Source organism: Gasterosteus aculeatus, chromosome 5, assembly GCF_964276395.1.
Source record: "Gasterosteus aculeatus chromosome 5, fGasAcu3.hap1.1, whole genome shotgun sequence".
Lineage (NCBI taxonomy): Eukaryota > Metazoa > Chordata > Actinopteri > Perciformes > Gasterosteidae > Gasterosteus > Gasterosteus aculeatus.
This window is the reverse complement of record NC_135692.1, coordinates 8,605,280-8,627,427: the sequence shown is the minus strand read 5'-3', so window position 1 is coordinate 8,627,427 and position 22,148 is coordinate 8,605,280. Positions and strand designations below refer to the sequence as shown.

The 22,148-nt window shown below is 44.8% G+C and overlaps 1 protein-coding gene across 1 annotated transcript; it reads left to right on the top strand.

The window, feature by feature from the left end:
- The first annotated feature begins 11,811 nt into the window (after window positions 1-11,811).
- Window positions 11,812-21,120, top strand: dusp3a (dual specificity phosphatase 3a). Its single transcript, XM_078103093.1, has 3 exons — window positions 11,812-12,190; window positions 18,248-18,480; window positions 20,319-21,120. Exons 1-3 carry the CDS (start codon window positions 12,015-12,017, stop codon window positions 20,546-20,548), a joined length of 639 nt encoding a protein of 212 aa, XP_077959219.1. The 5' UTR covers window positions 11,812-12,014; the 3' UTR covers window positions 20,549-21,120.
- Window positions 21,121-22,148: the final 1,028 nt, after the last annotated feature.

The window sequence follows — 22,148 nt, the reverse complement described above, 5'->3', positions numbered from 1 at the left end:
ACCACAGCGGCATCAGAAAGAAAAGCTGACTCCATCCGCCCGCAAAACCTTTAAGGTCATTCTCGCTCTCCCCACGTGGCTTTTTGTTGTCGCCGCGTCCCGCCTGGCAGATCAGGGATCAGAGCTCCATCACGCTGAGCCGGGGTTCTCCCCTGGATGCGGGAGCTGCTGATTGGCTGGCGTCCTTTTAACTCTTTTTCTAGTTCAGCGCTGTGCGCGGTCAGCGAGGACACGTGGGAGGGAAGCTGCACGTGAGCTGGGGAGCTCGTTGCACAGAAATAATCATCGTGGACCGGTCGTGCCGGGACGTTTTCTCCTCACTCCGCTTGTGCTGTCGTGCTTTCATGCGTGTCTGTTTCCTCCTTCTCTCTTGCTTCCTTCAAAATTGTTCCTTCGGGTTTTCTTCTAAAGTGAAAACGTGTGAGGACGTTTTTACTGACGCTTTGATGATCAGGTTGACTTTTGTATCGGGGATACAGCTCACTCTGGATTACGGTCCACTCACTTTTTCCACTGCTTTTGACTCATTCACACATTACTCACAGATTGGTTTCACTCCTGTAAAAATAGATACGAGCACTTCTTCTACTTCCTATCCACATTTTAGTATCTAATGCGCAGTTAACCTATAGGCATCGTTTAAGTTTGAACTGAAATGTTCTTTCGGGTCAAAATGGTCAAACTGAATGACCTGAAGTGTACTCGGTACAATGAATGCTCATTACCGTTGGGCCGGGAATCGCGGTTGTGAAGGGGAACCCATGCGGATCAGATCTGGTATTTGGGGCTTGATCTTCCAAACGAGGCGTCTCGGCAGTAAAATCCGAGTCCTCCAAGAACCTTCACAGCTGATTTGACAGCGAGTTCGTTCCCTCTAGGCGATGTGGTCATTCACTGGAATATTACATCAACCTTGATTCAAGTTTGCTGGCCGTAAAATGATTAGGCACGGCCGCCATTCGCTCATGTTTTGGCTCCAACTGCACTCTGCCAGCTCTTTTGAGAGGTCGGTGCCCCAGTTTGTGCTTCAAAGTAGTTGGTTATTAACAAAGGACGCCATGGGGCCAACAGACACACACACACACACGACTTTCAACTAAAAGACCTCAGTTTGACTCCACGTGTGACAACATGTGACAACAGTTTGTTGCGTTTCTTCTGTCCCTCGACATTAACATTACCAACATGTAAGTGAGCGTTGTTGTTGTTGTAAGCTTGTGTTTTTCACTGAAATTTTTTCATGACTTTGCTGCACATCAAGCTTTTGTCTAATTGCATGAATCCTGACCGCCTGTGAGCTGGTGTAGGTCCTTCCAGCGTTGCTTTAACGGTGTGCAAAATGATTAAGAAATGATGAATGAAACTGCGGGAGAAAAGGAACATGTCACGCTCTTCTTGTCAGTAACCATTTCCAAGGGCTGGCTCTCATTTTTAATACAGAGTTCATGGACTGACGTCTTTCTCTCGAATGTCAAAGCGAACATTTGAGCAGTGGAATCTGTTCTGTCGATGAAGCTGAGAGTTTAGGTAATAACTGCAAATCGCCAACTAACGAATGAAAGGGACATTTTTGAAAGCTTTGACACCCCCGAAACTATGTCGCACAAATTAACAAAGGTGCAGATGTTCCTCTGTTGGATTCCTTCTGCACCGAGGGGGTACTGTCCAAAAAAGAGAAAAGTATGAATTACCAAAGGGGAGTTAAGTTTAGCAGTGGAAATATTTTACCTGTGGGATATATACACTATACCTACTCCTGTAAGGACAGAATATATTGTCCTGTAGATCCTGAGAACTCATCAAACATCTTCTACGTTTCCACCTTTCCTTATGCGACGCCGCTGATAAAACCAAACATGCGGCCGTTCCCTCATTATTTTTTCCACATGGTGCAACACGGTGAAATGCAGCAGTATTGTTATTTTTGGTCAAACTCAATTGAGTGTGCAGCTTCATATATTTATATCACAATGACACCGAGGTGACATTGGGCTCTCTTGTCAATAGCCCGAGACACTCCCATCACTATAATAGGAGAGGAGAAGGGGGAAAGTAAATGGGAAGCCATTGTGCGAATGCTCTTTGTCTCACTCCGCACATTTAAATCCCCCTAAATGAAGCATCCACAGATCTGTAACTGTGCAGAGGAGATTGACTCAAACAGCTTCTGCTGGTTGTTCCAAACCTCAATGGAAACTCCGAGAGACAGTAAAAGAAAGAAAACGCCCCATTGAATTCAACTAAATACCCTGTCATTTAGTCAGGGGCAGGCTGCAATTTTTCTGGACATGCAAAGGATTGAAGAACCAAAAACCACTGGCTTTTACTTGAGTACAGTTCTTATTAAGTCAGCACAGGCCACAATCCGCCTCTCCATTCATTATTCACTAGCCGGGTCCGATCTGGCAACATACTGGGGCTGAGGATGTAACAGCTGTGTGGAAAACCCGCAGGAGGTCATTGGGGAAAAAAACACACAGAATATCTAAATATTTGTCTAGGAAAAAGAACAGGAATGAATTTCTGATTTCCACTTCCTCATCACAGTCGGCTCGCGGCGCAGAAGGTGAAGCGAGAGGTAGAAGTTGTGAGTCGTGTTGCTCGACGTGTTGCCTGGTGGTCTGTGCGTGCCGGGGAGATGACCAGCAATGACACGCGCTGCATATGCTCCCTTGACGGCTGCAGACACTGCAATGCAGAAACAGGGGGGGGAGGAAGAGGAAAGGTGGGGGAGCTATAGGGGAAGGGGGGCCATTACAGGTGCACGCCGACACCAATAACTCTCATTCTCTGGTGCAAAATAACAAACAGTACCCAACCTCACACCGGTTTATCAACAGTAATATCCAAGCAATATTCACATGCCGGGTGGAAATATATAAAGTAGATGAACATCATGAGGAGCAAAATGTCTCTAAAGCGCTGCAGCTTTTAACAAGCTTCTTTGGTATCGTTTGACAATTTCAAGTTGATTTATATTTTTGCGATTTCTCCATGAGTTACTTTTGTTTTGCACAGTTATTGTAAGTGAGAATATTCTTGTACATTGCCGCAATAATACAACAGAATCAAAGAGCACCGCAGTGGCATGTGAACAGCTAATTAAAAGCTTAAGCTTTCATCAACAATGAATGCATTTCAGACCAGTAGTAACAATAACCCATGTGCATAATATGCAATAGAACCAGTAGAAGAAGAAAAGAGATGCTGGGCCATTTTACTCTGATTATTATAATTATAATTGCTGGATGGGGCAAATTCATTTATTAATAGTTTCTAGCCTGAGTGCACCACAGACTGAATTTAATACACGGTTTTTAGGCCAATAGGAATACCAGCGTGTCCCCTGCGAGGCTCACGGCTTATAACTTGCCTTCAGGCAGGAATCAGGGCCGCTCTGGGAGCAAGTCAGTCTTTCACTCTGCAGCAAGAAACAAACATCAGGCTCGCGTTTTTTATCCCAGAAGTAGGTTGCTTCTTCTAATCTGCCCAGAAACAGTTATGCCGCGTGCATATGTACGTTATAGTAGTGTGTGTGTGTGTGTGTGTGTGTGTGGCGTTTGGTTGAGTGCAAGCACGCATACGTGTGCATGTTTGCATGTGCAGCCAACAGTGAGTGGGCTGAGGGGAATGGAGGAGGAGGAAGAGTGGGAAGAGGAGGAGGAGGCCAGTGGTAAAAGCTTCAACAAAAGCTAAAGATAGCACAGCGCTTGCAGGCACCCAATGAAGCTCGCATTTCTCTGTCAAGGTTACACACACACACACACACACACACACACACACACACACAGGGAAACATGAGACGCCGCTTTTTCAACCGGACAAGTAAAACAAATAAGCAGTTATTTTAGCGTTAACAGGATAATGTAAACTTTTGTCCATTATGCATAACAGCAATGTTCATATCAGACTCGTGCCAGGTCTTTAAAATTCCACAGAATATTAATGTTCCACAGAATATTAAAGCACCACCGACAAATAGTCTGCATTCACGTCGAATCAGGCAGGTGGTCGACGGCAAAGTGAATATTATGTTCAAAATAAGGTAAGATAAGGTGAGCGTTTTATGGCTATGTGCGTCATTAAAATATGATAAACAGAAAATAGTTGATAAATAATTTCATTTCATATATTATATATAAAATATAAAATATATAATATATACTTATGCCATTCGCATAGTGATAAATTGTCATTTCAGGCGACAATCTTTGAGGCTAAACGCTAAAGCACCTTAAACTTTTCCATGAAAGTTAATTCTACCGCAAACCTCCTGAATGGCCTCAATGTCACAGAGTCTCTGCATCTGAAGGGATAAAAAGTTGTCCAGGTGTTACCAGGTGACTGTGAAGGCCACGGCATATGATTTACATAACTTGAATCGTCCTTCATACCCTCATGCGCCCCCCCATTGTCTTATCAAGATTCACGTGACGTGTCATAGAAGCATCTAACATCTGTTTGAGTGTGTTCATCCGACACCCAGAGCCTGTAACCCCGCGTTGATTCATGATGCTGCAGAACGGAACACGGTGGCAGACAGCGATGGATCTCAACTTCACACTAACGCCAAGACAGCCACGTTTTCCAAGACTTCCAGGAACGCCACATAGGTTGCCAGGCGGCGGCGTGAGGGTCTTTGGATTTATGTCATCAGTGTTTCCTCACACTTCCCCCTCAGTGAAAAGGGCATCGTGAGCAGACTCTAATTGACCACTTTTGGCGCACCAAACCTGCCAAACGTGAGGATTAAGTGTTAAATTACCCTTCGGTCACATGATGACACGTCTCGCCAACTCGGTCCAGCTCACTCTTTAGTCTAAAGATAGAGGTGAAGTCATGCAGAGCTCAATCACACAGGCCTGAAGCCTTTGGAAGATTTGTGGCTTTTTCTCTGGGGATAAAACGGTTACACATCATTAGATGATTAAACCTCAGCTTACCACCGACACACTTTCCGCGTCGTGGTTTCCTGATGCTTGGCTTGGACTACGTGGCGTCGGCCGACCCAGCAAGCGTGGGGGAAAAATGAGCGTGTGGTGTTTTCTGCCATGTCAGAATGGTTTTGCCATCTCTCAACTTTTAAGCCATGAAATCTTCATTAAACTTGTAACCCATTTTGACCCCTAGTCAAGCCCTCAAGCACACATTGGATAATTATAGCGAACCATTGGCCGGCTCCCAAAAACTATCCGCCTCGCTTCCAGAGACTCCAATCCGATCGTATTCCAGCTGGTTTTGTAGATTTGGAGCTTTATTACATTTCTGCCTCCAGGTCATGTGGTGGTTTCTTTTTTCACTGTGTTTTGTAGCTTCTGTTTTTATCTTTTCAACCTGTCTTCACTAATTAATCAGTTTGACTTCAAAACACACATAGTAGACCCTTATGTCCAATTGTCTTCAAAATCACTGTTGTTTTTCCGATACTATGTCATATTTATTGAGGGAATGAAGTGAGTGACGGTGTGGACGCCATGGTAACGCAGAGCGAGAAGGAGTAGCAGCGGGAGGCGGGGCTTAGCGAAGGATCCATAACTACATTCACTTGGGACGATTTCACCCTATATAGTGAGAATAAAAGTTATGTGTCTAAATGACATAGAATGTGACCAGTACCTAAAGGTAATAAGAGAACAAACAGACTGTACAAAGAATGACCTTTTGTTTCAAAGGGTGGACATTTCGCTAAATGCTTTCATTTACTTTCTAACAGAGCGTTAGATGAGATTGATACCGCTCTCATTGCTGACGGTAAATAGAAAATAGTGAGCCGGACATTTAGTTCTTAGACAACAGGCAATGAAAATCAAAAAGTTGGGTGTTTAACATGTTTCTCTAAACTTTCGACAGCGACAGGCCTCATATCAGTCCTCTCATCCAAAGCGCCAGAAGAAAAGCAAACCACTTATCATCTTTGCCTCACAGAGCAAACCTGTGCGACCAATGAGCTCGTTGGTGATTCATACGTCCAACCAGAGTGGCAGTAAAAAGTGGGTCATGTAGTCGTGGATCGACTGGCTCCTGTGAACCAAGATGATCTGTTTGATGTGAAAACAGCTCAGTCATTGTGATGCAACGTGATCCAGCAGGCTTACACAAGAACTGCTCCACGGATACATGAAATCTCTTATCTGTCACGGGTTGCGCATCCGCCGCGAGGACCGGTCCCTCCTTCCGCTCCCCGGACTCCTTTTTCCCTGGAGGTCATTATTTGATTACAGATTACCTGAGACAACAGACAAGGTGGCCGCGGGTATCACATTGTTCCCCCCCACGGCTCCCTGTTGCTGGAACAACACTGAGCCGGTTCACGGCTCTACAAAAAGGCCTTTATGTGGAAAGCAAGGCCACGAGTCGCACTTTAGGAAAAAGTGTCCTCAAACAAGCCGCTCCGATTGCAAGACTGAGGTTTTGTTGTGTTGGGCCGTGTTCGTGGTTACTCGGGTTTCCCACATGTTGATGGGTCATGCTTGTGATTGTTGTAATTCGGTTCAGGGATTGAAACCTTATTTTAGTGAATTGTGGACGTGTGTTATGAAAGTGTAAATTTGGACGGAGGAGAATTCGGTCGGGGTTGTAGAAGAAAGCTGAAGTTGGTTTTTAGAGGTTTTAGAGATGTAATATGAAGGACCCTGCTAAATAATGCATCCATGTCCCTGGATTTATAATGTGAATAATTTAGATGATTGGAGAGGAAAATGGAAAGAAGGCTTATGTGGTCGCTCATTCATCTTAGAAAAGTATGAACAAGTTTGAGAATCATAGCCAAAGATGAACAAATAAACCCTTCCTTTAAATCTAAAATATATAAATGGACCATGAAACAGAAACCCACAGCTTTCTCCACAAACGAAGGCGAGAGGTTTCTCTTTGAACCAAACTCATCTGCGTGTTTACAAGTCGCATGAGAAACAAAGCCGGCTGAAAACGACCTTCTCTGATAGAAAAACACCCACAGTCAAGACCTTTTTTCCCCACGACTGTGAGATTAATGTCGGCACAGAGCGACCACCCGGGAGGGGTCAGGTGGGCCAGAATCACAGGAAACCTCCGACCGACGGAGCAGACGGAAAACACACACACATTAAACCCTTTGCACAGCTTTACGCTGTCTTATGTTTTATCAAGGTGACCAGTCAAGCAGATGGTTCTATCCATCAAACTTCACAATTGTTGCCCCTTCCTGCTCCTTTTAGAAATTCTAATTCTAATCCTGTGACATAAGACAAACAACCTTCTACTGAGTGGCTGCAAAAGCTCCGAGCTAACCCTGGACCGCGTGGGGGGGGGGGGGGGGGTTGTTCACTGGGCATGAAAAGGACCTCTGATTGATTGAGACGCACTGATTCCGGTATGAAAAGAGCCCGGGGCTAAAAAAAGGCACCACGTGCAGATATGCATTACAATAGAGGAAGCATGTAGGGGAGGGGCCGCCTTTGAACGACGAGGGTACAGCACACGCAGAGGCCATCTGGGTGATTCAAAGCCAGGGGCTGCCGTTGGGCATTGAATCGTGCTCCTCAAATCAAGAACAGGAGCTGTAGTGACTGTAAGCTCTCTCAACGTTGAGGGGGAGTCCAGAAGAGGCGCTGACCCGTTGTAAGTGTAGACCTCTACTGGTGGGTGTGATCCTGTAGAGGGAACGGCGTCTAAAGGAAACTCGTGTTTTGGTGTTTCACCCACACGTGTTTTGAAGAAGCCTGCGGTCTCTTGGCTTGAGAAAGGTATTAAATGCAAATGCATCTTCCCACTGATGTGCACGAGCAAAAAGGACCGTCCCGCATGAACATGCACGTGGCATGGTGATAGTGGGCCCTTATTCAAATGCACTCAAGATGCAAAACAAAAAACCTCTTTACCAGTCAGAGCTTCTTTGAGCTCCCAGGGGGGGAGAAAAATTGGACAATGAGTACAAGGGTTCTTTTTCTTTATATAAAAAGAAAAATCCTGAGAAATTTGAAGCAGAAAAGAAGCATAGTTCCCTGCAATCCTTTTCTACTAGGATGGGGGGGAAATGGTTTAAAGAAATCATTGCAAACATTAGAAGCTGCAAGCAACATTGTTCTTTGAATCTTTTTTGTGACTTTAATTTTACCTGGTGATATTTATTCTCCCAACATATTTTGATTTTCATTTCTATGACAAATCTCGATCTAATGTGTATATGTATACAGCTAGCTGCATGACATTTTGTATGTATATGTAATATATGATATATGATAAAATGCCTTCCTCTTGAAACCCAACAGATAATCTGCCCTTTTGAATTTTGGCTGAATTTCTCTCGTTTTTCTGTTCATTGTCGGCCGCTGTACTTTAAGGAAATATAGGGAATTGATCAGATCAACTTGGTTTTACGCTTGAACTTTGTCGGTGCTCGGTCCCTAATCAACCAACGCAACTAGGGCCTAATGTCATAACCGTCCTGGTGAATTTGCCTGCATTTTGTAACAGAAAAACAGACACATTTTCAGAGCAAAAAGTACCACAATCTGCATTTTGCCCAACGGTCGTTGCTGTTCTCGGCCAACACAGACCTTGTCTCCTAATCGGATGAAAAAAAGCTAGTATCAGATATTCGTCTGTCCCTTCAAATCCGATTTGAGGGCGCCGTGTACCTCGCTGCCCGTCACTGATGGCTGGTTTTGCAGAAGGACGCAGGTGGTGCTCGTCCAATTAACCGGCCGTGCAGCCTCACGATGCAGAATGACGGGAAACTGTCAATAAAAATGCTGCTTAATCATTGTTAAGTGTTGACCTCTCTCAGCCAGATGGGGCTAGTGTTGCCCCCCTCTCACCCTCATAATTCACCTATTTGGCATTTTTATGTTACGTTATTGCTAAAGGGCCTGATGCCGTCCATTGCTTAATAGCAGAACACTGACTAGTTGGATTGTAGTGCAAAAACTAAGCTGCATCTGTTTACTCAACTCAATGCACGAGGTACAAGGTGGCTATTTTGAGGCTAACACAACATACTATTAACTTGACTGGTGGCTAAACCTCGCTCCACCGTAGTTACTGTTGCCAGGCTCCCTTTCATGACATTGTTCATGGTGACTTTATTTAAAGAATGAAAATAAAAAGCAGGACTGCTAATAAACTCCACACCATTAGAATGTGGGGCTTTAAAAATAAAATCTAGCGTCAATATTGTGCTAATTGGAAGTTATGCAGCGTTATGTATGAAGCTTTTTAAGAAGCATTAACAGCCAACAGTTAAGCTCTTTTGTTTTGTTTATTTTAAGAAAACTTAAATGATGAGCAGTCTGCTGAACAGTTTGTAGGTTGAAGTGCAAAAATACCAATGAAATAATGGACCTTAACTGTAACATTTTACTTAAGCATCCTTTGTGAAGGAAAGGCCTCAGTATCATGATCCATGCAACCAGCAAACCTCTTGCCTGTGTTATAATGGACACACACACACACACACACACACACACACACACACACACACACACACACACACAGGTGTGTGCGCTACAGGGATCTCAAATGGTTGTATCCACAAGATTCTGTTGTTGCCATGGTGCTGCACTGCATCTCCTTGAATCGCCATGGAAACACAAAAAAATTATGACTGGCGTGGTGCTGGAAGTGAAGTGGGTCAAGAGCCCCACACGAATCCAATCCGGTGGAAGCAAATTCACGTGTTCATCCGACCCAGGTCAAGTTCTACAAGTTCTACAAGGAAACAAACCGGCGGGGGGATTACATTTACTGTACACGACATTTTGAAAAAAAGTTGATCAAATGTCTTTTATAAACCTCCGTCCCTGTGCTACAGAGAACAGCTTCCACACCCCGAGTTCAGATTTAAACCTCAGAAGTGAAATACACCTCAGTACGATCGTTTCTCAGTCCTTGCCTATTGTTTTAATTGCTGTCTGGTTCAGTAGACCCTCACTATGCCTCCTAAAATCCCAATTCATAACATGTTAAAATGTCAGTGAGTTTGATGGAAATGAGTCTCCATCTTGTGGTGGTACGTGTTATAGTTTTCACTTTGCAGGGTGGGAGCCATTTTTTTAATAACACACAATCACAGCAGTGAGACCACAATCCAAACATCCCGCAATGAGCCTAATAGTGCGTCACATGCATGTCGGCTGCTTTCAGATTTGCATTAATCTCCCAACACATCTGCGTTAACCACAGCTAGATATTGTTTTTCCATCAACCAGTCAGCGGTACCATGCACCAACACGATGAATGAAAGCTTTAATCAAAGCTTGTGCTGACATCTAGAGGTTGGAGGAGTTGACACATAGAAATAGAAATATTTACTACAGTAGTAAAATAATAAGAATAGTGTACTACTTAGAACATTTATGTAAATATGTGTAAAACTGCAACATTCCCCTCTGAAATGTAATGGATTAGTAATATAAAGTAGCATAGAATGTGTCTAAGACTGAAGCAAGTATGCAGGAGGGTATTTTCTGCATATCTGAACTATAGCAATTAAATGAGTTGATTCATATATTAACATGAACGTCTTTAATGTGTGACATTTGCTCCATTAAAGTTAAGATATATGCCCAGTTTTAAGAAGATAAACACACAACAATTGTGACCACTTGTTGATGCGCATGGTAAAAAGCACTGAAATTAAAAAATATATAATCACACATGAGCCGCTGCTGCGCAAAGCAGGAACTTGTGGAGAGGCCGCCTACTCATGACGTAAGATCTATTGCCTTACGAAACCCTGACGCGGCGTGGGCCCAACATTAGGATGTTACGAGCAGCGCTTGAAGGCAGCACGCAATCCTCCGGTGTCTCCTCTGACCTCCTCGGGTCCTGCTCTCTTCTCCCGAGTGTCTGACCGCCGGCGGGGTGTGTCTGCTGGAGATGCTGGTGGAGGGAGGCGACTGCGTCAAGCGAGCAGTAATCAGGCAGAACAAAACCGGAAAATGCACAAATCCAGCTTCAGTATAAAAGCACCACAACTCCGGTTTCTTTTTGCCCCTGTTTTTCAATCAGAACCATTCTATCGCAGGGGCGTGCAGGGGAGTGACCGGTAGGAAGTCGGGAGGACAGAGTCAGTCAGTGGAGGACACGGGCTCTGTTAACGAGCCAGACTGCTGACAGGAAGAAACTATTTGTGTGGCATGAGGTCTTGGGGTCCTGATGGACCTCAGCCTCCTGCCAGGTGGAATGACACAAACCTGTTTTTGTCCGGAGTGTGAGGGGTCATATGCAATCTTTCTAGCTCGCTTTAGGGTCCTTGAGGGGCGGCAGATTGCAGCCAATCCCCCTTTCTGCAGAGCGGATGGCACGCTGCAGTCGGCCCTTGTCCTTGTCCTTGGCTGTGGCTGCAGCGTACCAGACGGTGATAGAGGAGCTTCAGCTGCACTGCTGGAAGATATGGGAGCAAGTGCTAAACACCAGCTCCCGCTTGAGGTTCTGGGTAATGATGGAGCCCAGGAAACGGAAGGATTCCACAGCGATGACGTGGGAGTCAGACAGGGTGATGGGGGCTGCGTTCTTCCTGAAATCTACCATCTCCACTGTGGAAGATAGTGGATAGAAGATGTTGTGTGTTTCAACTCTGATATGTGTAAAACAGACAGCCAAAGTCATAGGGAGATTTTGTTTTTTAATTTAGTGGATATGAGGAACCAATAAGGTTACAGAGCAAATTGAGGGCTAGCTGAGTAAATGTTCTTCTGAGCACTTGGATTAAAATATCTCCCTATTGTTGACCTTTTACTTTTACTCTGAAAACTCAGACCGGAAGTACACCGTAAAACTACCCCGTACTTAACGTCAAGGGGCGGGGGGGAGCAGAAGCGGTAAATAAATAAATTAAAAACCCTCCCGCCTCTCTACCAGACACCTTGCAAGGCAGCCCAGACAAGAAGACATCTCGCGAAAAGGTCAAAGGCAAAGAAAGAAAAAAATGCACCTGAACCACCGCGCGAGGCTCACGCGCCCCGAGCAGGTGTCCATCCAACATTAGTTCGGGAGGAAAAAGAGGGCGAGGAAGAACAAGAAGAGCAGGAGGAATGAAGAAACACCTGAGCCCTACCAAGCAGCAGCCGGTGGCGGCCGCGGCGGCTGCCGCCGGTACCGAGGTGACCGTTAAACAACTCAACGAGCTCCTTTCCGACGGCAGCGGCTTCTACAACCTCCCGACGCAGCACTTCAACGAGGTCTTCCCGCGGGTCTACGTCGGCAACGCGTGAGTCATTTCTCAGCCGCCACTCATGCGTTCACCGTAGACTCCTCGCGGAGGCCGACAGGTGTGACAAATGGCAACAGTGTCGCGCGCGTGCGCTCAGGGAGCACGCGCATCAGCGAGGGCTTGTTTATTTGTCTTAATTGTCTTAATTAGGTGTCTCCTCTACCATCATCATCATCATCATCATCATGGAGGGAAGCGACCGCCTGTTGTGTTCGTCACGCCGTGCTGTCGTCCGCAGGCACGCACAGGTGCGTCGCGTAACTGGTCCGATGGAGATCATCGCATTCGATAAAGCACAATGAACGAGCCCGGATGCACATATGAAAAGAAAAAGGGGGGACGGACACAACTAGGGGGGGGGCGCGCGCAACCCCCCATCGATTACTCGCTCCATCATTAGCGCGTCGAGCTGCTCCCCTTCCCCACCCGCTGCAACAAAAATCACCACAACAACAACAACCAAAGAGAAATAGGTTAAAAAAGGGGGGGGGGGGGGGGGGGGGCAGGGTATTTTCATTCATAATCTGCTTCAGGAAAAAAGGGTTAAAAACCCTGACCGGCTGGGTTCTTGCGGGACAAACACGGGGCGCGTTTGTTTTGTAGTCGTGAAGTGAAGATGCTTCATTCAGTGACTCGTGAAGCGTCGTGAGCTCCTTTATGACGTCAATGCAAATCAAGCGCGTTTTTTAGAGAAACACACATTGTGAATTCAATTAAACAAAAGTGTGTAGAGATAAAAACCTGATAAGATCTGCCTTTTATTTTCTTTCTTGTCTAATCTTATCAATATCAGCCTAGCTATTGTGACGTTTCCTTTATTCATGGGTGAAATCAAGAAAATAATAAACAGATTCAATTTAAAGTGATTTTTAGTTATTTATTAATTTATCCCTCAACGTGATAATACAAAAAGTCTACGTCCCTAAAATTAAGCTCAAGGACCTCCTATTAAATTTTGAAATACAGTTTGTATTGATATTTGAAATCTGAGGAAATACGATAAACACTTTAATTATTTTTTTGAGTCAAAGATTAATGACATTGTCTGTAAAGATTTAGGACAACAATAAAAGAAAAAAGGCCCAGGTGACGTTATGCAAGGTGTTGTTTTTACTATATTCAGTTTACTAAAAAAAAACATAATAAAGACATCTAAATAGCTGGTGCTGTGCGGTTTAATTGCAGCCCTGTCCTCTATAGCATGCAGTGAAATGAGTCGCGCACACAAACCCATACGAACAAATGCATATACTGGCAGAGGAGGAACCATACATCTACATTTGGTTGACTAGGTTCTATTGGCTTTGTGATGAACATGCTGACTCTTCAGGAATTTGTGGTATTGTGTGAAAGTTGTCACGGGAAGCGGGGAAGGCAGGACTCAAACGCAGAGTTTCAAAAACAAAAAGACTTTAATGGTCAACAATTCCAAAAGCAAAAAGGCCAAGGGGAAAAACCGCAGACAGGAACCAAGAACACTCTGACATGGGCATTCATTACATTCAACAACAAGAGACACACATGGCTTAAATACACTAGGGAGGTGCAGGTGATTGGACACAGGTGGAAACAATCATTACAGGCAAACAATCACAGGGGATGACAGGACAAGGCAGGAAGTGACGTTACCCAGAGAGAGGCAAGAAACTACAAAATAAAACCGGACATGAACCCAAACCGTGACAAAAGTATAAGTACACAACAGTTCTGGGTTCTTACGCTCAGTACACATAGTAAGAAGAAGGAGATGTATGCAGATTACCACGTGTGCAAATTTGTTTAAGAAGTGAATATTTAAGAAAGTATTCTCTGCTTTATGGTCTGTTTGACTCTAAATGGACCATCATTTATAAAATAAATAGGAGTCGCCCCCTGGGGGATATTAGATAGAAGGCAGGTTCAAGGCACTTTTCTCTCTAAATTATTTTCTGTGGGTCAAATTGGACTAATGGCCCACATTCACTCAGATACTGACTTTTTTTTTTTTTTTTAAGAAATCAAAAAGCTTTTGGCAAGTGAGAATTAATCATTGCAAGAGAATCTTTTTTGATTACATATTTTCTGAAAACGTATGTTTTGAAATGCAAAAGAAAAATGATCCAAGAATCAGTTGAATTTGAGAAATCTACAGGCGTAGATGCATCAAAAACAAAGACACGAAAAAAAAAGTTTTCTTGTGGTATTTGTACCTTAACTCAGGCATTGTAATGTGTGTACATTATATAGCAAATTAGTCTCTTCTGCAACCTGAAAATAAAATCCAATGTGTCCAATTGGTCTGTAAAGCCATGTACAAAAAAGAAGCCACAGGACACATGATACTAGCAATAAAAGCTTCTCGTTAGACAACGTAGTCATGGATGCCCCCGAGAAACGTAGTGTCTGCAGGCACTCATTTGGCTGAATGAGCCAAGTCTCCGGGCGAAGTGCAGTCGCCTGCTGGGCCGAAGCTCATCAGACACCCCGGAGAGTCTGATCTGCCTTCAGCTTTAGTTTTTTTGGATTTCAGATAAAGAGAATGTCCTTCTTTTGTAATCGTTTGAAGCAGCATTAGTCCTCCCTGTACGGTGGAGGTAATTAGCAAAGTATTTTATTATTACAGTACATCATAGGCAGTCCAGACAAGTCGAAAGGGCAGCGTGATGAAATGTGATATAACAAGTGGCTCATGCAGAGAGAGGTGGTATTGATTGTTGTTGAAAGCCTGAACCTCCACCACTGGGACCCAATATGCCTTTCCTGCTGATGTATCCTGTATATTCGTCTTCTTACAATTGAATTTGTGTAGCTGGCCAACATGAAAACAAACACACCCATTAACACAATTATATGTAATGTAGGCCTATATGTGGTGGTATGTGGTGCATCCGTTCACTGACGGGAAGAAATAGCTTTATCCTTGTAAGTGTTCATTAACGTTTCCCATCATGGGACCCCCGCCCCCCTCAGGGACTTGGGCCCATGACCTATTTTAAGCTTCAATCCACGCTTTAAAAACAACCAGGAAGAAGTGTAATTTAGGATTGTTCACCTAATAATATACATTATACATCCGTGTTGAAAAAGACCATCAGAACTTTCTCCCATAAGCCACATTGTTTACTAACATTTCCCCTGCTCGACCACCATTACTACGTAGTAAACAAGTCATGGTCACTTCGCCAACACCTACTTCAATGTTTAGAAGCAGGTTTTATGAGTTTAACATTTTTGCTTATACTGCGTAACGTTAGACAACAACGTGTAGGAGTAAAGTTCTCCACTAGCTAACGTCAGCCCAACATGAAAAAAGTAGAGTTAGCTCAGTTAACGAGCCTCAGCTAGCGTTGACTCAGTTAACGCAGCTCAGCTAGCGGCTCAGCTAGCGGCTCAGCTGGCGGTAGCTCAGTTAACGAGCCTCAGCTAGCGTTGGATCAGTTAACGCGGCTCAGCTGGCGGTAGCTCAGTTAACGCAGATCAGCTAACGTTAGCCAACGATGTGAGAGCCGTCTAGGTTTTCAGGAAGAACGTGAGCAGTCTTTAGTTGCTTAACTGGCTTAACATGAAACAAAATGGGCCGTTTCTGGTCTGCATGCACAATGACGGCTCATTCAAAATCCAAATCAGTGCCATACTCAAACCTTTCAGTTGTCCTGTATGGTAGGTTTGTTTTATTTTATCACATTACAGATTATATCCCCATTGTACACGCTCTTTGAGAATAGTAACAAAGCAATACGTCATCCAAAACAGACATCTGGAAAAACAACAACAGTAGAATATTGCGTTTTAAAAATGCTGATCCATGGCCATTTTTCATGAACCGGTCAGTAAAGTGTCCCCGTCCCTCAAATGGATTAAGAGTGTATTTTCCACAACTCAAACCCCTTACACTGTTTCTAGATTGGTCGCAGTCAGCACAAATGAAACCACCCGCGTGCAGCTCAGGGACACACTTAAGGTGGGGTTTGTTTGCTTTGAGGAATGCTTTGGCTCTTTGTGATTTCGGTCTTTAATAATGGATGTTGTGCAGATCCCGGGGTGCAGGAGGCTGGGACGGGGGGGGGGGCAGGTTAAGTGTGAAAAGTGCTGCTTGTGTACAGTGGCCTCTCCCTACATGTACACACGATGCAACAATGTGAGTGGTGGCAGGGAGGATTTCACTTTTTTTTTAATTAGTTCTTTGAAGCCACAGCCCCCCCGGGAGACGTCCAGGGTCACCTAGCATCGCCCCAGCAGCCTCATATTTACTGTGAGAAGACTCCGTAATAAAAAGCACACAGTGCTGTCAGGGCGAGCATGTTACAAGAAGACGGATCACTCTTGAGTCTAGACGATGGAGGAGCAGGTGGACCGGCGTTGATCCAATACCAGCACCAGAAATGCCTCCAGTACTTCCTAGAACGATGGATCAGGGCCGATCAGACATGTTTTGTACCATATGGGTTTGAAGGAGATTTTTACACTGCATTTATTAAGTTTAATACCTGTTTTAAGCTGCTACGTTCAAGTCTGTATCAGAAAGGAAAAATTTCATTATGTCAAAACTGAAAAAGGTTTTCTTGCATCTTCAAAGTAATAACTCCTCTCTGTTCCTGTTTTGCACCAGTGAAAGTGGCATTCTGAATGAAAGACAAACTCGCATCTCTTCTGTTCTCCGCAGAGCAACAGTATATTGGAGGTTTTCTTCGCCGTTAAACAACGTAAATTCAGCACAGCTAATTGGTGGCACTAAACGTCCCATAAACATCCAATCCAACGTATACAAAAGAGGCTTTTTATCCAGAATCAATGGACAATGCCTCGGGACAGGTTGTAGCAGTGGACGCAGGCATCCGGCCAACGGGCCGAGGCTGCACAAAAATCCTGAGCGTATTCCTAATGGCTTGTTTGCTTCCTCACAATGTGCAGCAGAGTGGGAAAGCGGCAGATTTGTTGTTTCCTGGATGCTCATGAGATGGATGTCAAGTTCTTTGTATGGCACCTGAAAATGGTTGGGATGGAAGAACGTTTGGGTGCACAACATTCCTTATATTTATATAACTATGTCTTTGGAGTTGTGGATTATTTGTCAAACACTTGCTTTCCAATTTACAAGAAAACCAAACACTGTCGTAGGGGAACGAACAGGTGATCATGATCGGAGTGATTAGGTCACACGCTGAGGTCAGGTGAACCTCGATGAATCAGAACACCTGTGAGGGAGTTTAACTCATCACTTCAGGCCACGGGGACTTCTAAAGGAAACTTTTTGAATTACATTTTCTAGATTAAATTCTAAATAAAATTAATTACAATTTCTTTTCAGCTTTAAGTTCAGCTTAAATTGTTTTTTACAAAATTCTCAGTAGTCGCATCGTAATCGGTCGCTTTCTTTCTCCTGCGTCCATTATGTTCATCAGTTGTAGTAATTATAGCTTTGCAACCTCTCTGTATCTCTAAAGTTCTCGGACTATTTGGCAAACGTTAAAGCAGAAGAACAAACACCTTCACCACTTTTACAGGAGAAGAACAGGTGAATCAGGACAGAGTAATTAAGAGATCTGACCCTACTTGAATAAACAAGAACACCTGCGTCGACTACAGGGACTTTTAAAAAGGACAATTCCTTTTTAATCACATTTTCTAAATGAAATTATGAACAAAACCAATACAAATAAGTATTTTATGTCTTTGACACCATGGAGAGACTTTGTGTTTCAAAGCAGCAGCAGCAGATCTACGGTGTGTGTCAAGCTGTGATTCGTCCAGCGCCGCGTTCAATAACACACACACACACACACACACACACAGCGACTGTGAAAAGATGCAACCCACATTTTCAAAATATCACTTTGAAATGAAAAGTGCTGACACTCAGCTGAACGTGTCGGGGGTTGTTATCGGTCGTGTTGTTTGTCTGAGACGTCTTGTTCTGCCGCTGTACACTCATCGCTTTGTGTTGTCAGCAAACACAAACACCAGGTTCCGTATCGCCACCCAGAGGCCCGCTGTCGGTACCTCGTGACGATGCGGCAGGCTTGTCTCAGTGATTCAAACGAATCAATTTCCCCTTTGTTTTCCTCTGCTTCCTAGGTTCGTGGCCCACAATGCGATGCGTCTGCAGAAGCTCGGGGTGACGCACGTCCTCAACGTGGCAGAGGGCACCTCCTTCATGCACGTCAACACCAGCGTGGAGTTCTACGCCGGCACGGGCATCACGTACCACGGCATCCAGGCCAACGACACGGAGCACTTCCACCTCGGGGCCTTCTTCGAGGAGGGGGCCGATTTCATCGAGAAGGCCCTGGCGCACAACAACGGCAAAGGTGGGTTCATCCGGAGCCGTGGACATCTTTCTCCTCAACGTTGCCGCCCTTAAAAAGAAACCAGTTGTGGTACATTATTATTATTATTATTATTAGCGGAGTCAAATGTTGAGAGTGTATGTTCGCCAAGCATCAGCATGCAAGTGCTAACGGGGAGTCCGCTCAACAAAAGGAGATCAGAGAGGAACACGGGCCGATCTCTCTTGAGTAGCAGTTCAAAGTAATTGGTCTTCACAAGTTGAATCCAGAATTAAAAAAGGGAAAAAAAGCCGTCCTTTACCGGTTAACCCTCAACACAGTGAGGCGAACGCAGGGGGAGACAATCATTCGAGGCTAAATCCGACGCACCTCCGAGCCCTGCTCCATTTTCCTTTATCGGATCAGGTCCCAGTGGAAATCCACCTCATTGTGTTCGACGTGTTACAACAGGAGGTGTAACACTGAGAAAACAAAAGAATGGCACATTGAGACGAATGTAGGCGTCATAAAGTGACCGTGATGGCGACTTCAGGACAGCGTCTCCTGCAGTCATTCTTTCACAAGCCAACAGTGTGCTGAACCCGTTTTTGTTTCATGACGTGGATTAATTGTCTGCACTGTAACGCAGTGCAACGACTAGTGATGAAGGAGGGGGGGGCAATACAAAGCCTCGTTTTGATGTAGTTTGACCTTCAATGCTATTGGCCGACATTACTCCTCACTCTCATCCCAACCCCCCCCCCCCCCCTTCTCTCCTGGCAGCAAACTGGAAAGGTCAAAGGTCGTTTGAAGGGATTTTAATGAGGAATGCGTTGATGTTACTGTGTCTTACAGTCGTTTACAGCTGCTGAGGCTTGAGAGGAACCAAACACCTCGGCACACTTCTCCTCTGACGCTCCTGCGATTTTTCATTAATTCGGCTCTGTTTGTCAGTTTTAGGCCAATCGATCACGGAAAAAGGTCGAGCAGAAAGACATTTTTAACAACTGTCTGCCGGGCCCCAAGGCTTTGACTGTCTAGAATCATAACACCCTTTTCTGCTAGTTTTCAATATAAGTGAGCCAGATACAGTGGAATGGACATTGATCCGCGGGATTAGGTATCGACGAGGTTGTTTTCTTGGCAGAGGTCTTCTCCTTCTTCTGGGTGGAGTAAAGAGGAGGAGAGGAACATGAAGGAGATTACGCCACGGAGGTGTTGAGTTAAAAACGTGCAGAACCGGACGTATCCCGTGCACACAATCGATGACCCTGAACAAAGGGATCGTCTTTGTACAGCGGAGCTCAGGTCTTGTATTTGCATCTTCTGGCGCGAAAGATGCTTGGCGAGGCAACTTTTTTTTTTCTTTTTCCTCCTGTTTAATGTTTAACTGTTTAACTTCGAGACTTAAAGTAAAAACATGTGAAGCACAAATCCTCAGTGGGGCTTTCCTCATTTCTCTGTTGTACTTCAAAGAGACGGTGAAATCAAACAAACATTTTACACAAATGTGTATTTCTGAAATTGTATTACATGTATTTTCCTGAAAATGTGTTGAATGTTGCTAATGACTCACCTGGAGGTTGGTTGAGTTTACATACATGTATCCAGTCCAATGTGTAGAACACACAAAACCACACTTAGCATACGGATCAACATGAGGGGTCAGAGGGGTTTTCTCCTGTTTGAGTAAGATTTGGTTAAAAATAACATGGACAAGCTGTTTTAGGAAATGATTGAACATTTTTCTCGTAGCAACAGAACACAAACGTTGTGTTGACTCTGGCGTTCACTGCCACTGCATGCTTTAAAACCGTGGATGACCCCACGCACACAGACCCACCGATCCCCTCGCTCTATCCTCTGTGTGTGTCCTCCAGGGAAAGTGTACGTTCACTGCAGGGAAGGCTACAGCCGCTCGCCCACCATGGTCGTCGCCTACCTCATGCTGCGCCACAAGATGGACGCCCGCCTGGCGGTGGCCACCGTGAGGCACAAGCGAGAGATCGCCCCCAACGTCGGCTTCCTGCGCCAACTTTGCCAACTCAACGAGAAGCTGGCGAAGGAGGGCAAGCTGAACGGGGAGGTGGGCAAACTAAAGACCAAATGAGGCGCGAGGCTCCTCCCCCTCCCCCCTCCAACCTGACCTCCAACCTGACTAAACCAGCGCCCGTGTGATACCCCAGAGGGTATTCAGGAACACAAACATACAAGCATTTACCTGTGTGTGTGACATGATTACGTCATGCACACACACACACACACACACACACACAGCGTTTCTCATCTTTGCTCTGTAAGGGGACCCCTCATTCCTGCTCCTACTGAGATACCCCCCCCCCCCCCCCACACACACACACACACACACCACACAGATGTGCAGACGTACCTTAAAGCATTCCTTCAATTCCCCCCAGATGGTGAAAACTTTGCCCGGATTTTTAAGATTTCCTCAAATAGAAGATTATAGCACAAGCATTCCATAGTTTTCCACTGCCGGGAAAGTCGGCGAGGGGGGTGATTCCAAGTAAAGCTCTTTGGAAAATTGTGGACGGCCAGACATGACGCAGGCGAAACAAGCCAGGGGGTAAAATGTGAATCCCATAACATTCCATGAAAACTGAAGAAAAACTGCCCCCCCAGAATTTGGTTTTCCGTCTCAATCCATAAAAAAATAAGAAATCGGCGTGGCGGTCCGCTCCGCGTCCTTCAGTTTGACGGTGGCAGCGACCTCAAAGGTCGAAGCTGACAAAAAATAACGAGCCGCCGATGTGACGGAATGTTCAGAGTCAAAAGTGTCATTGAGCTCTATCAGCTTAAACACAAGACAAATCTGAATTTTGGCAACTACATTTCCTCTTGAAAATAAGCTTCAATTAAGCTAATTAACAGCATTTAATTTCCAAAGTGGCATTTGAAATGTATTATTATTTAAAAGTTATTAGAATTTCATCTTCTGTTCTCTGGATGCAAAGAAGAGGTTCAGTCCTGTTGTTTGTTATAACAGACCGACAGAACAATTTTAATTAAAGCTAATTGGCGTAATTTCTGGAGCAGGACCACGCCTCCAACACGCCTATTCCGGTATCCCCGTGGAGACGTCCCTAACCCTCGTCCCGTCCCGTCGACGCATTCCAAACCCCACCGTACGACTTACATTCCCATTCCGTTGGTGGCGAGGTCCTTGCTAGTGAATGAGCCACGCTATGCTTAAGTGTACTTCTACATTTATAGTTTTATACGTGTACATAAGGGAGTTTTAGGCTGTGAAGGCAGATGCAGATCACCTACATCCACCACTGTACCTGAACGTTACACAAGACTTGTCTGACCTCCGTTGTTACAAAGTCACCGACCTGCTGGTCGAAGTCTTCCCACAGCTCATTTTGTCCAGTCAGCAAAAGTTCAAATGTTTGTGCCCCGAAAACCTCACTGGCCTCTGATCTCACGTCCCACAATGCAACACACTTAACGGTGAGAAACAACTGGTTAGTTCAAGGCAACAAAACTAACAAACATTTTGGATTATGGAAGTAATCAGGTGAAAACGTACCAACGTACCTTCATTCAACCACTGACAAAACAATTGTATGAAGTTTAACCACCGGCCTCAGCGCTGTTTTTCTATCGTCACGTACAGGCCAAACTATTTTGTTGGTTTTTTTGGAGCTGATTTCCCCCCCGTTTACCACACTGTGGCGTTTTTCAAA

Excerpts from the sequence above, each read along its gene's own strand:
- dusp3a (XM_078103093.1), top strand. The coding sequence starts at position 12,015 with ATGAAGAAACACCTGAGCCCTACCAAGCAGCAGCCGGTGGCGGCCGCG. Across the intron at positions 12,191-18,247 it reads CGGGTCTACGTCGGCAACGC|GTTCGTGGCCCACAATGCGA; the intron begins GTGAGTCATTTC and ends TCTGCTTCCTAG. Across the intron at positions 18,481-20,318 it reads GGCGCACAACAACGGCAAAG|GGAAAGTGTACGTTCACTGC; the intron begins GTGGGTTCATCC and ends TGTGTCCTCCAG.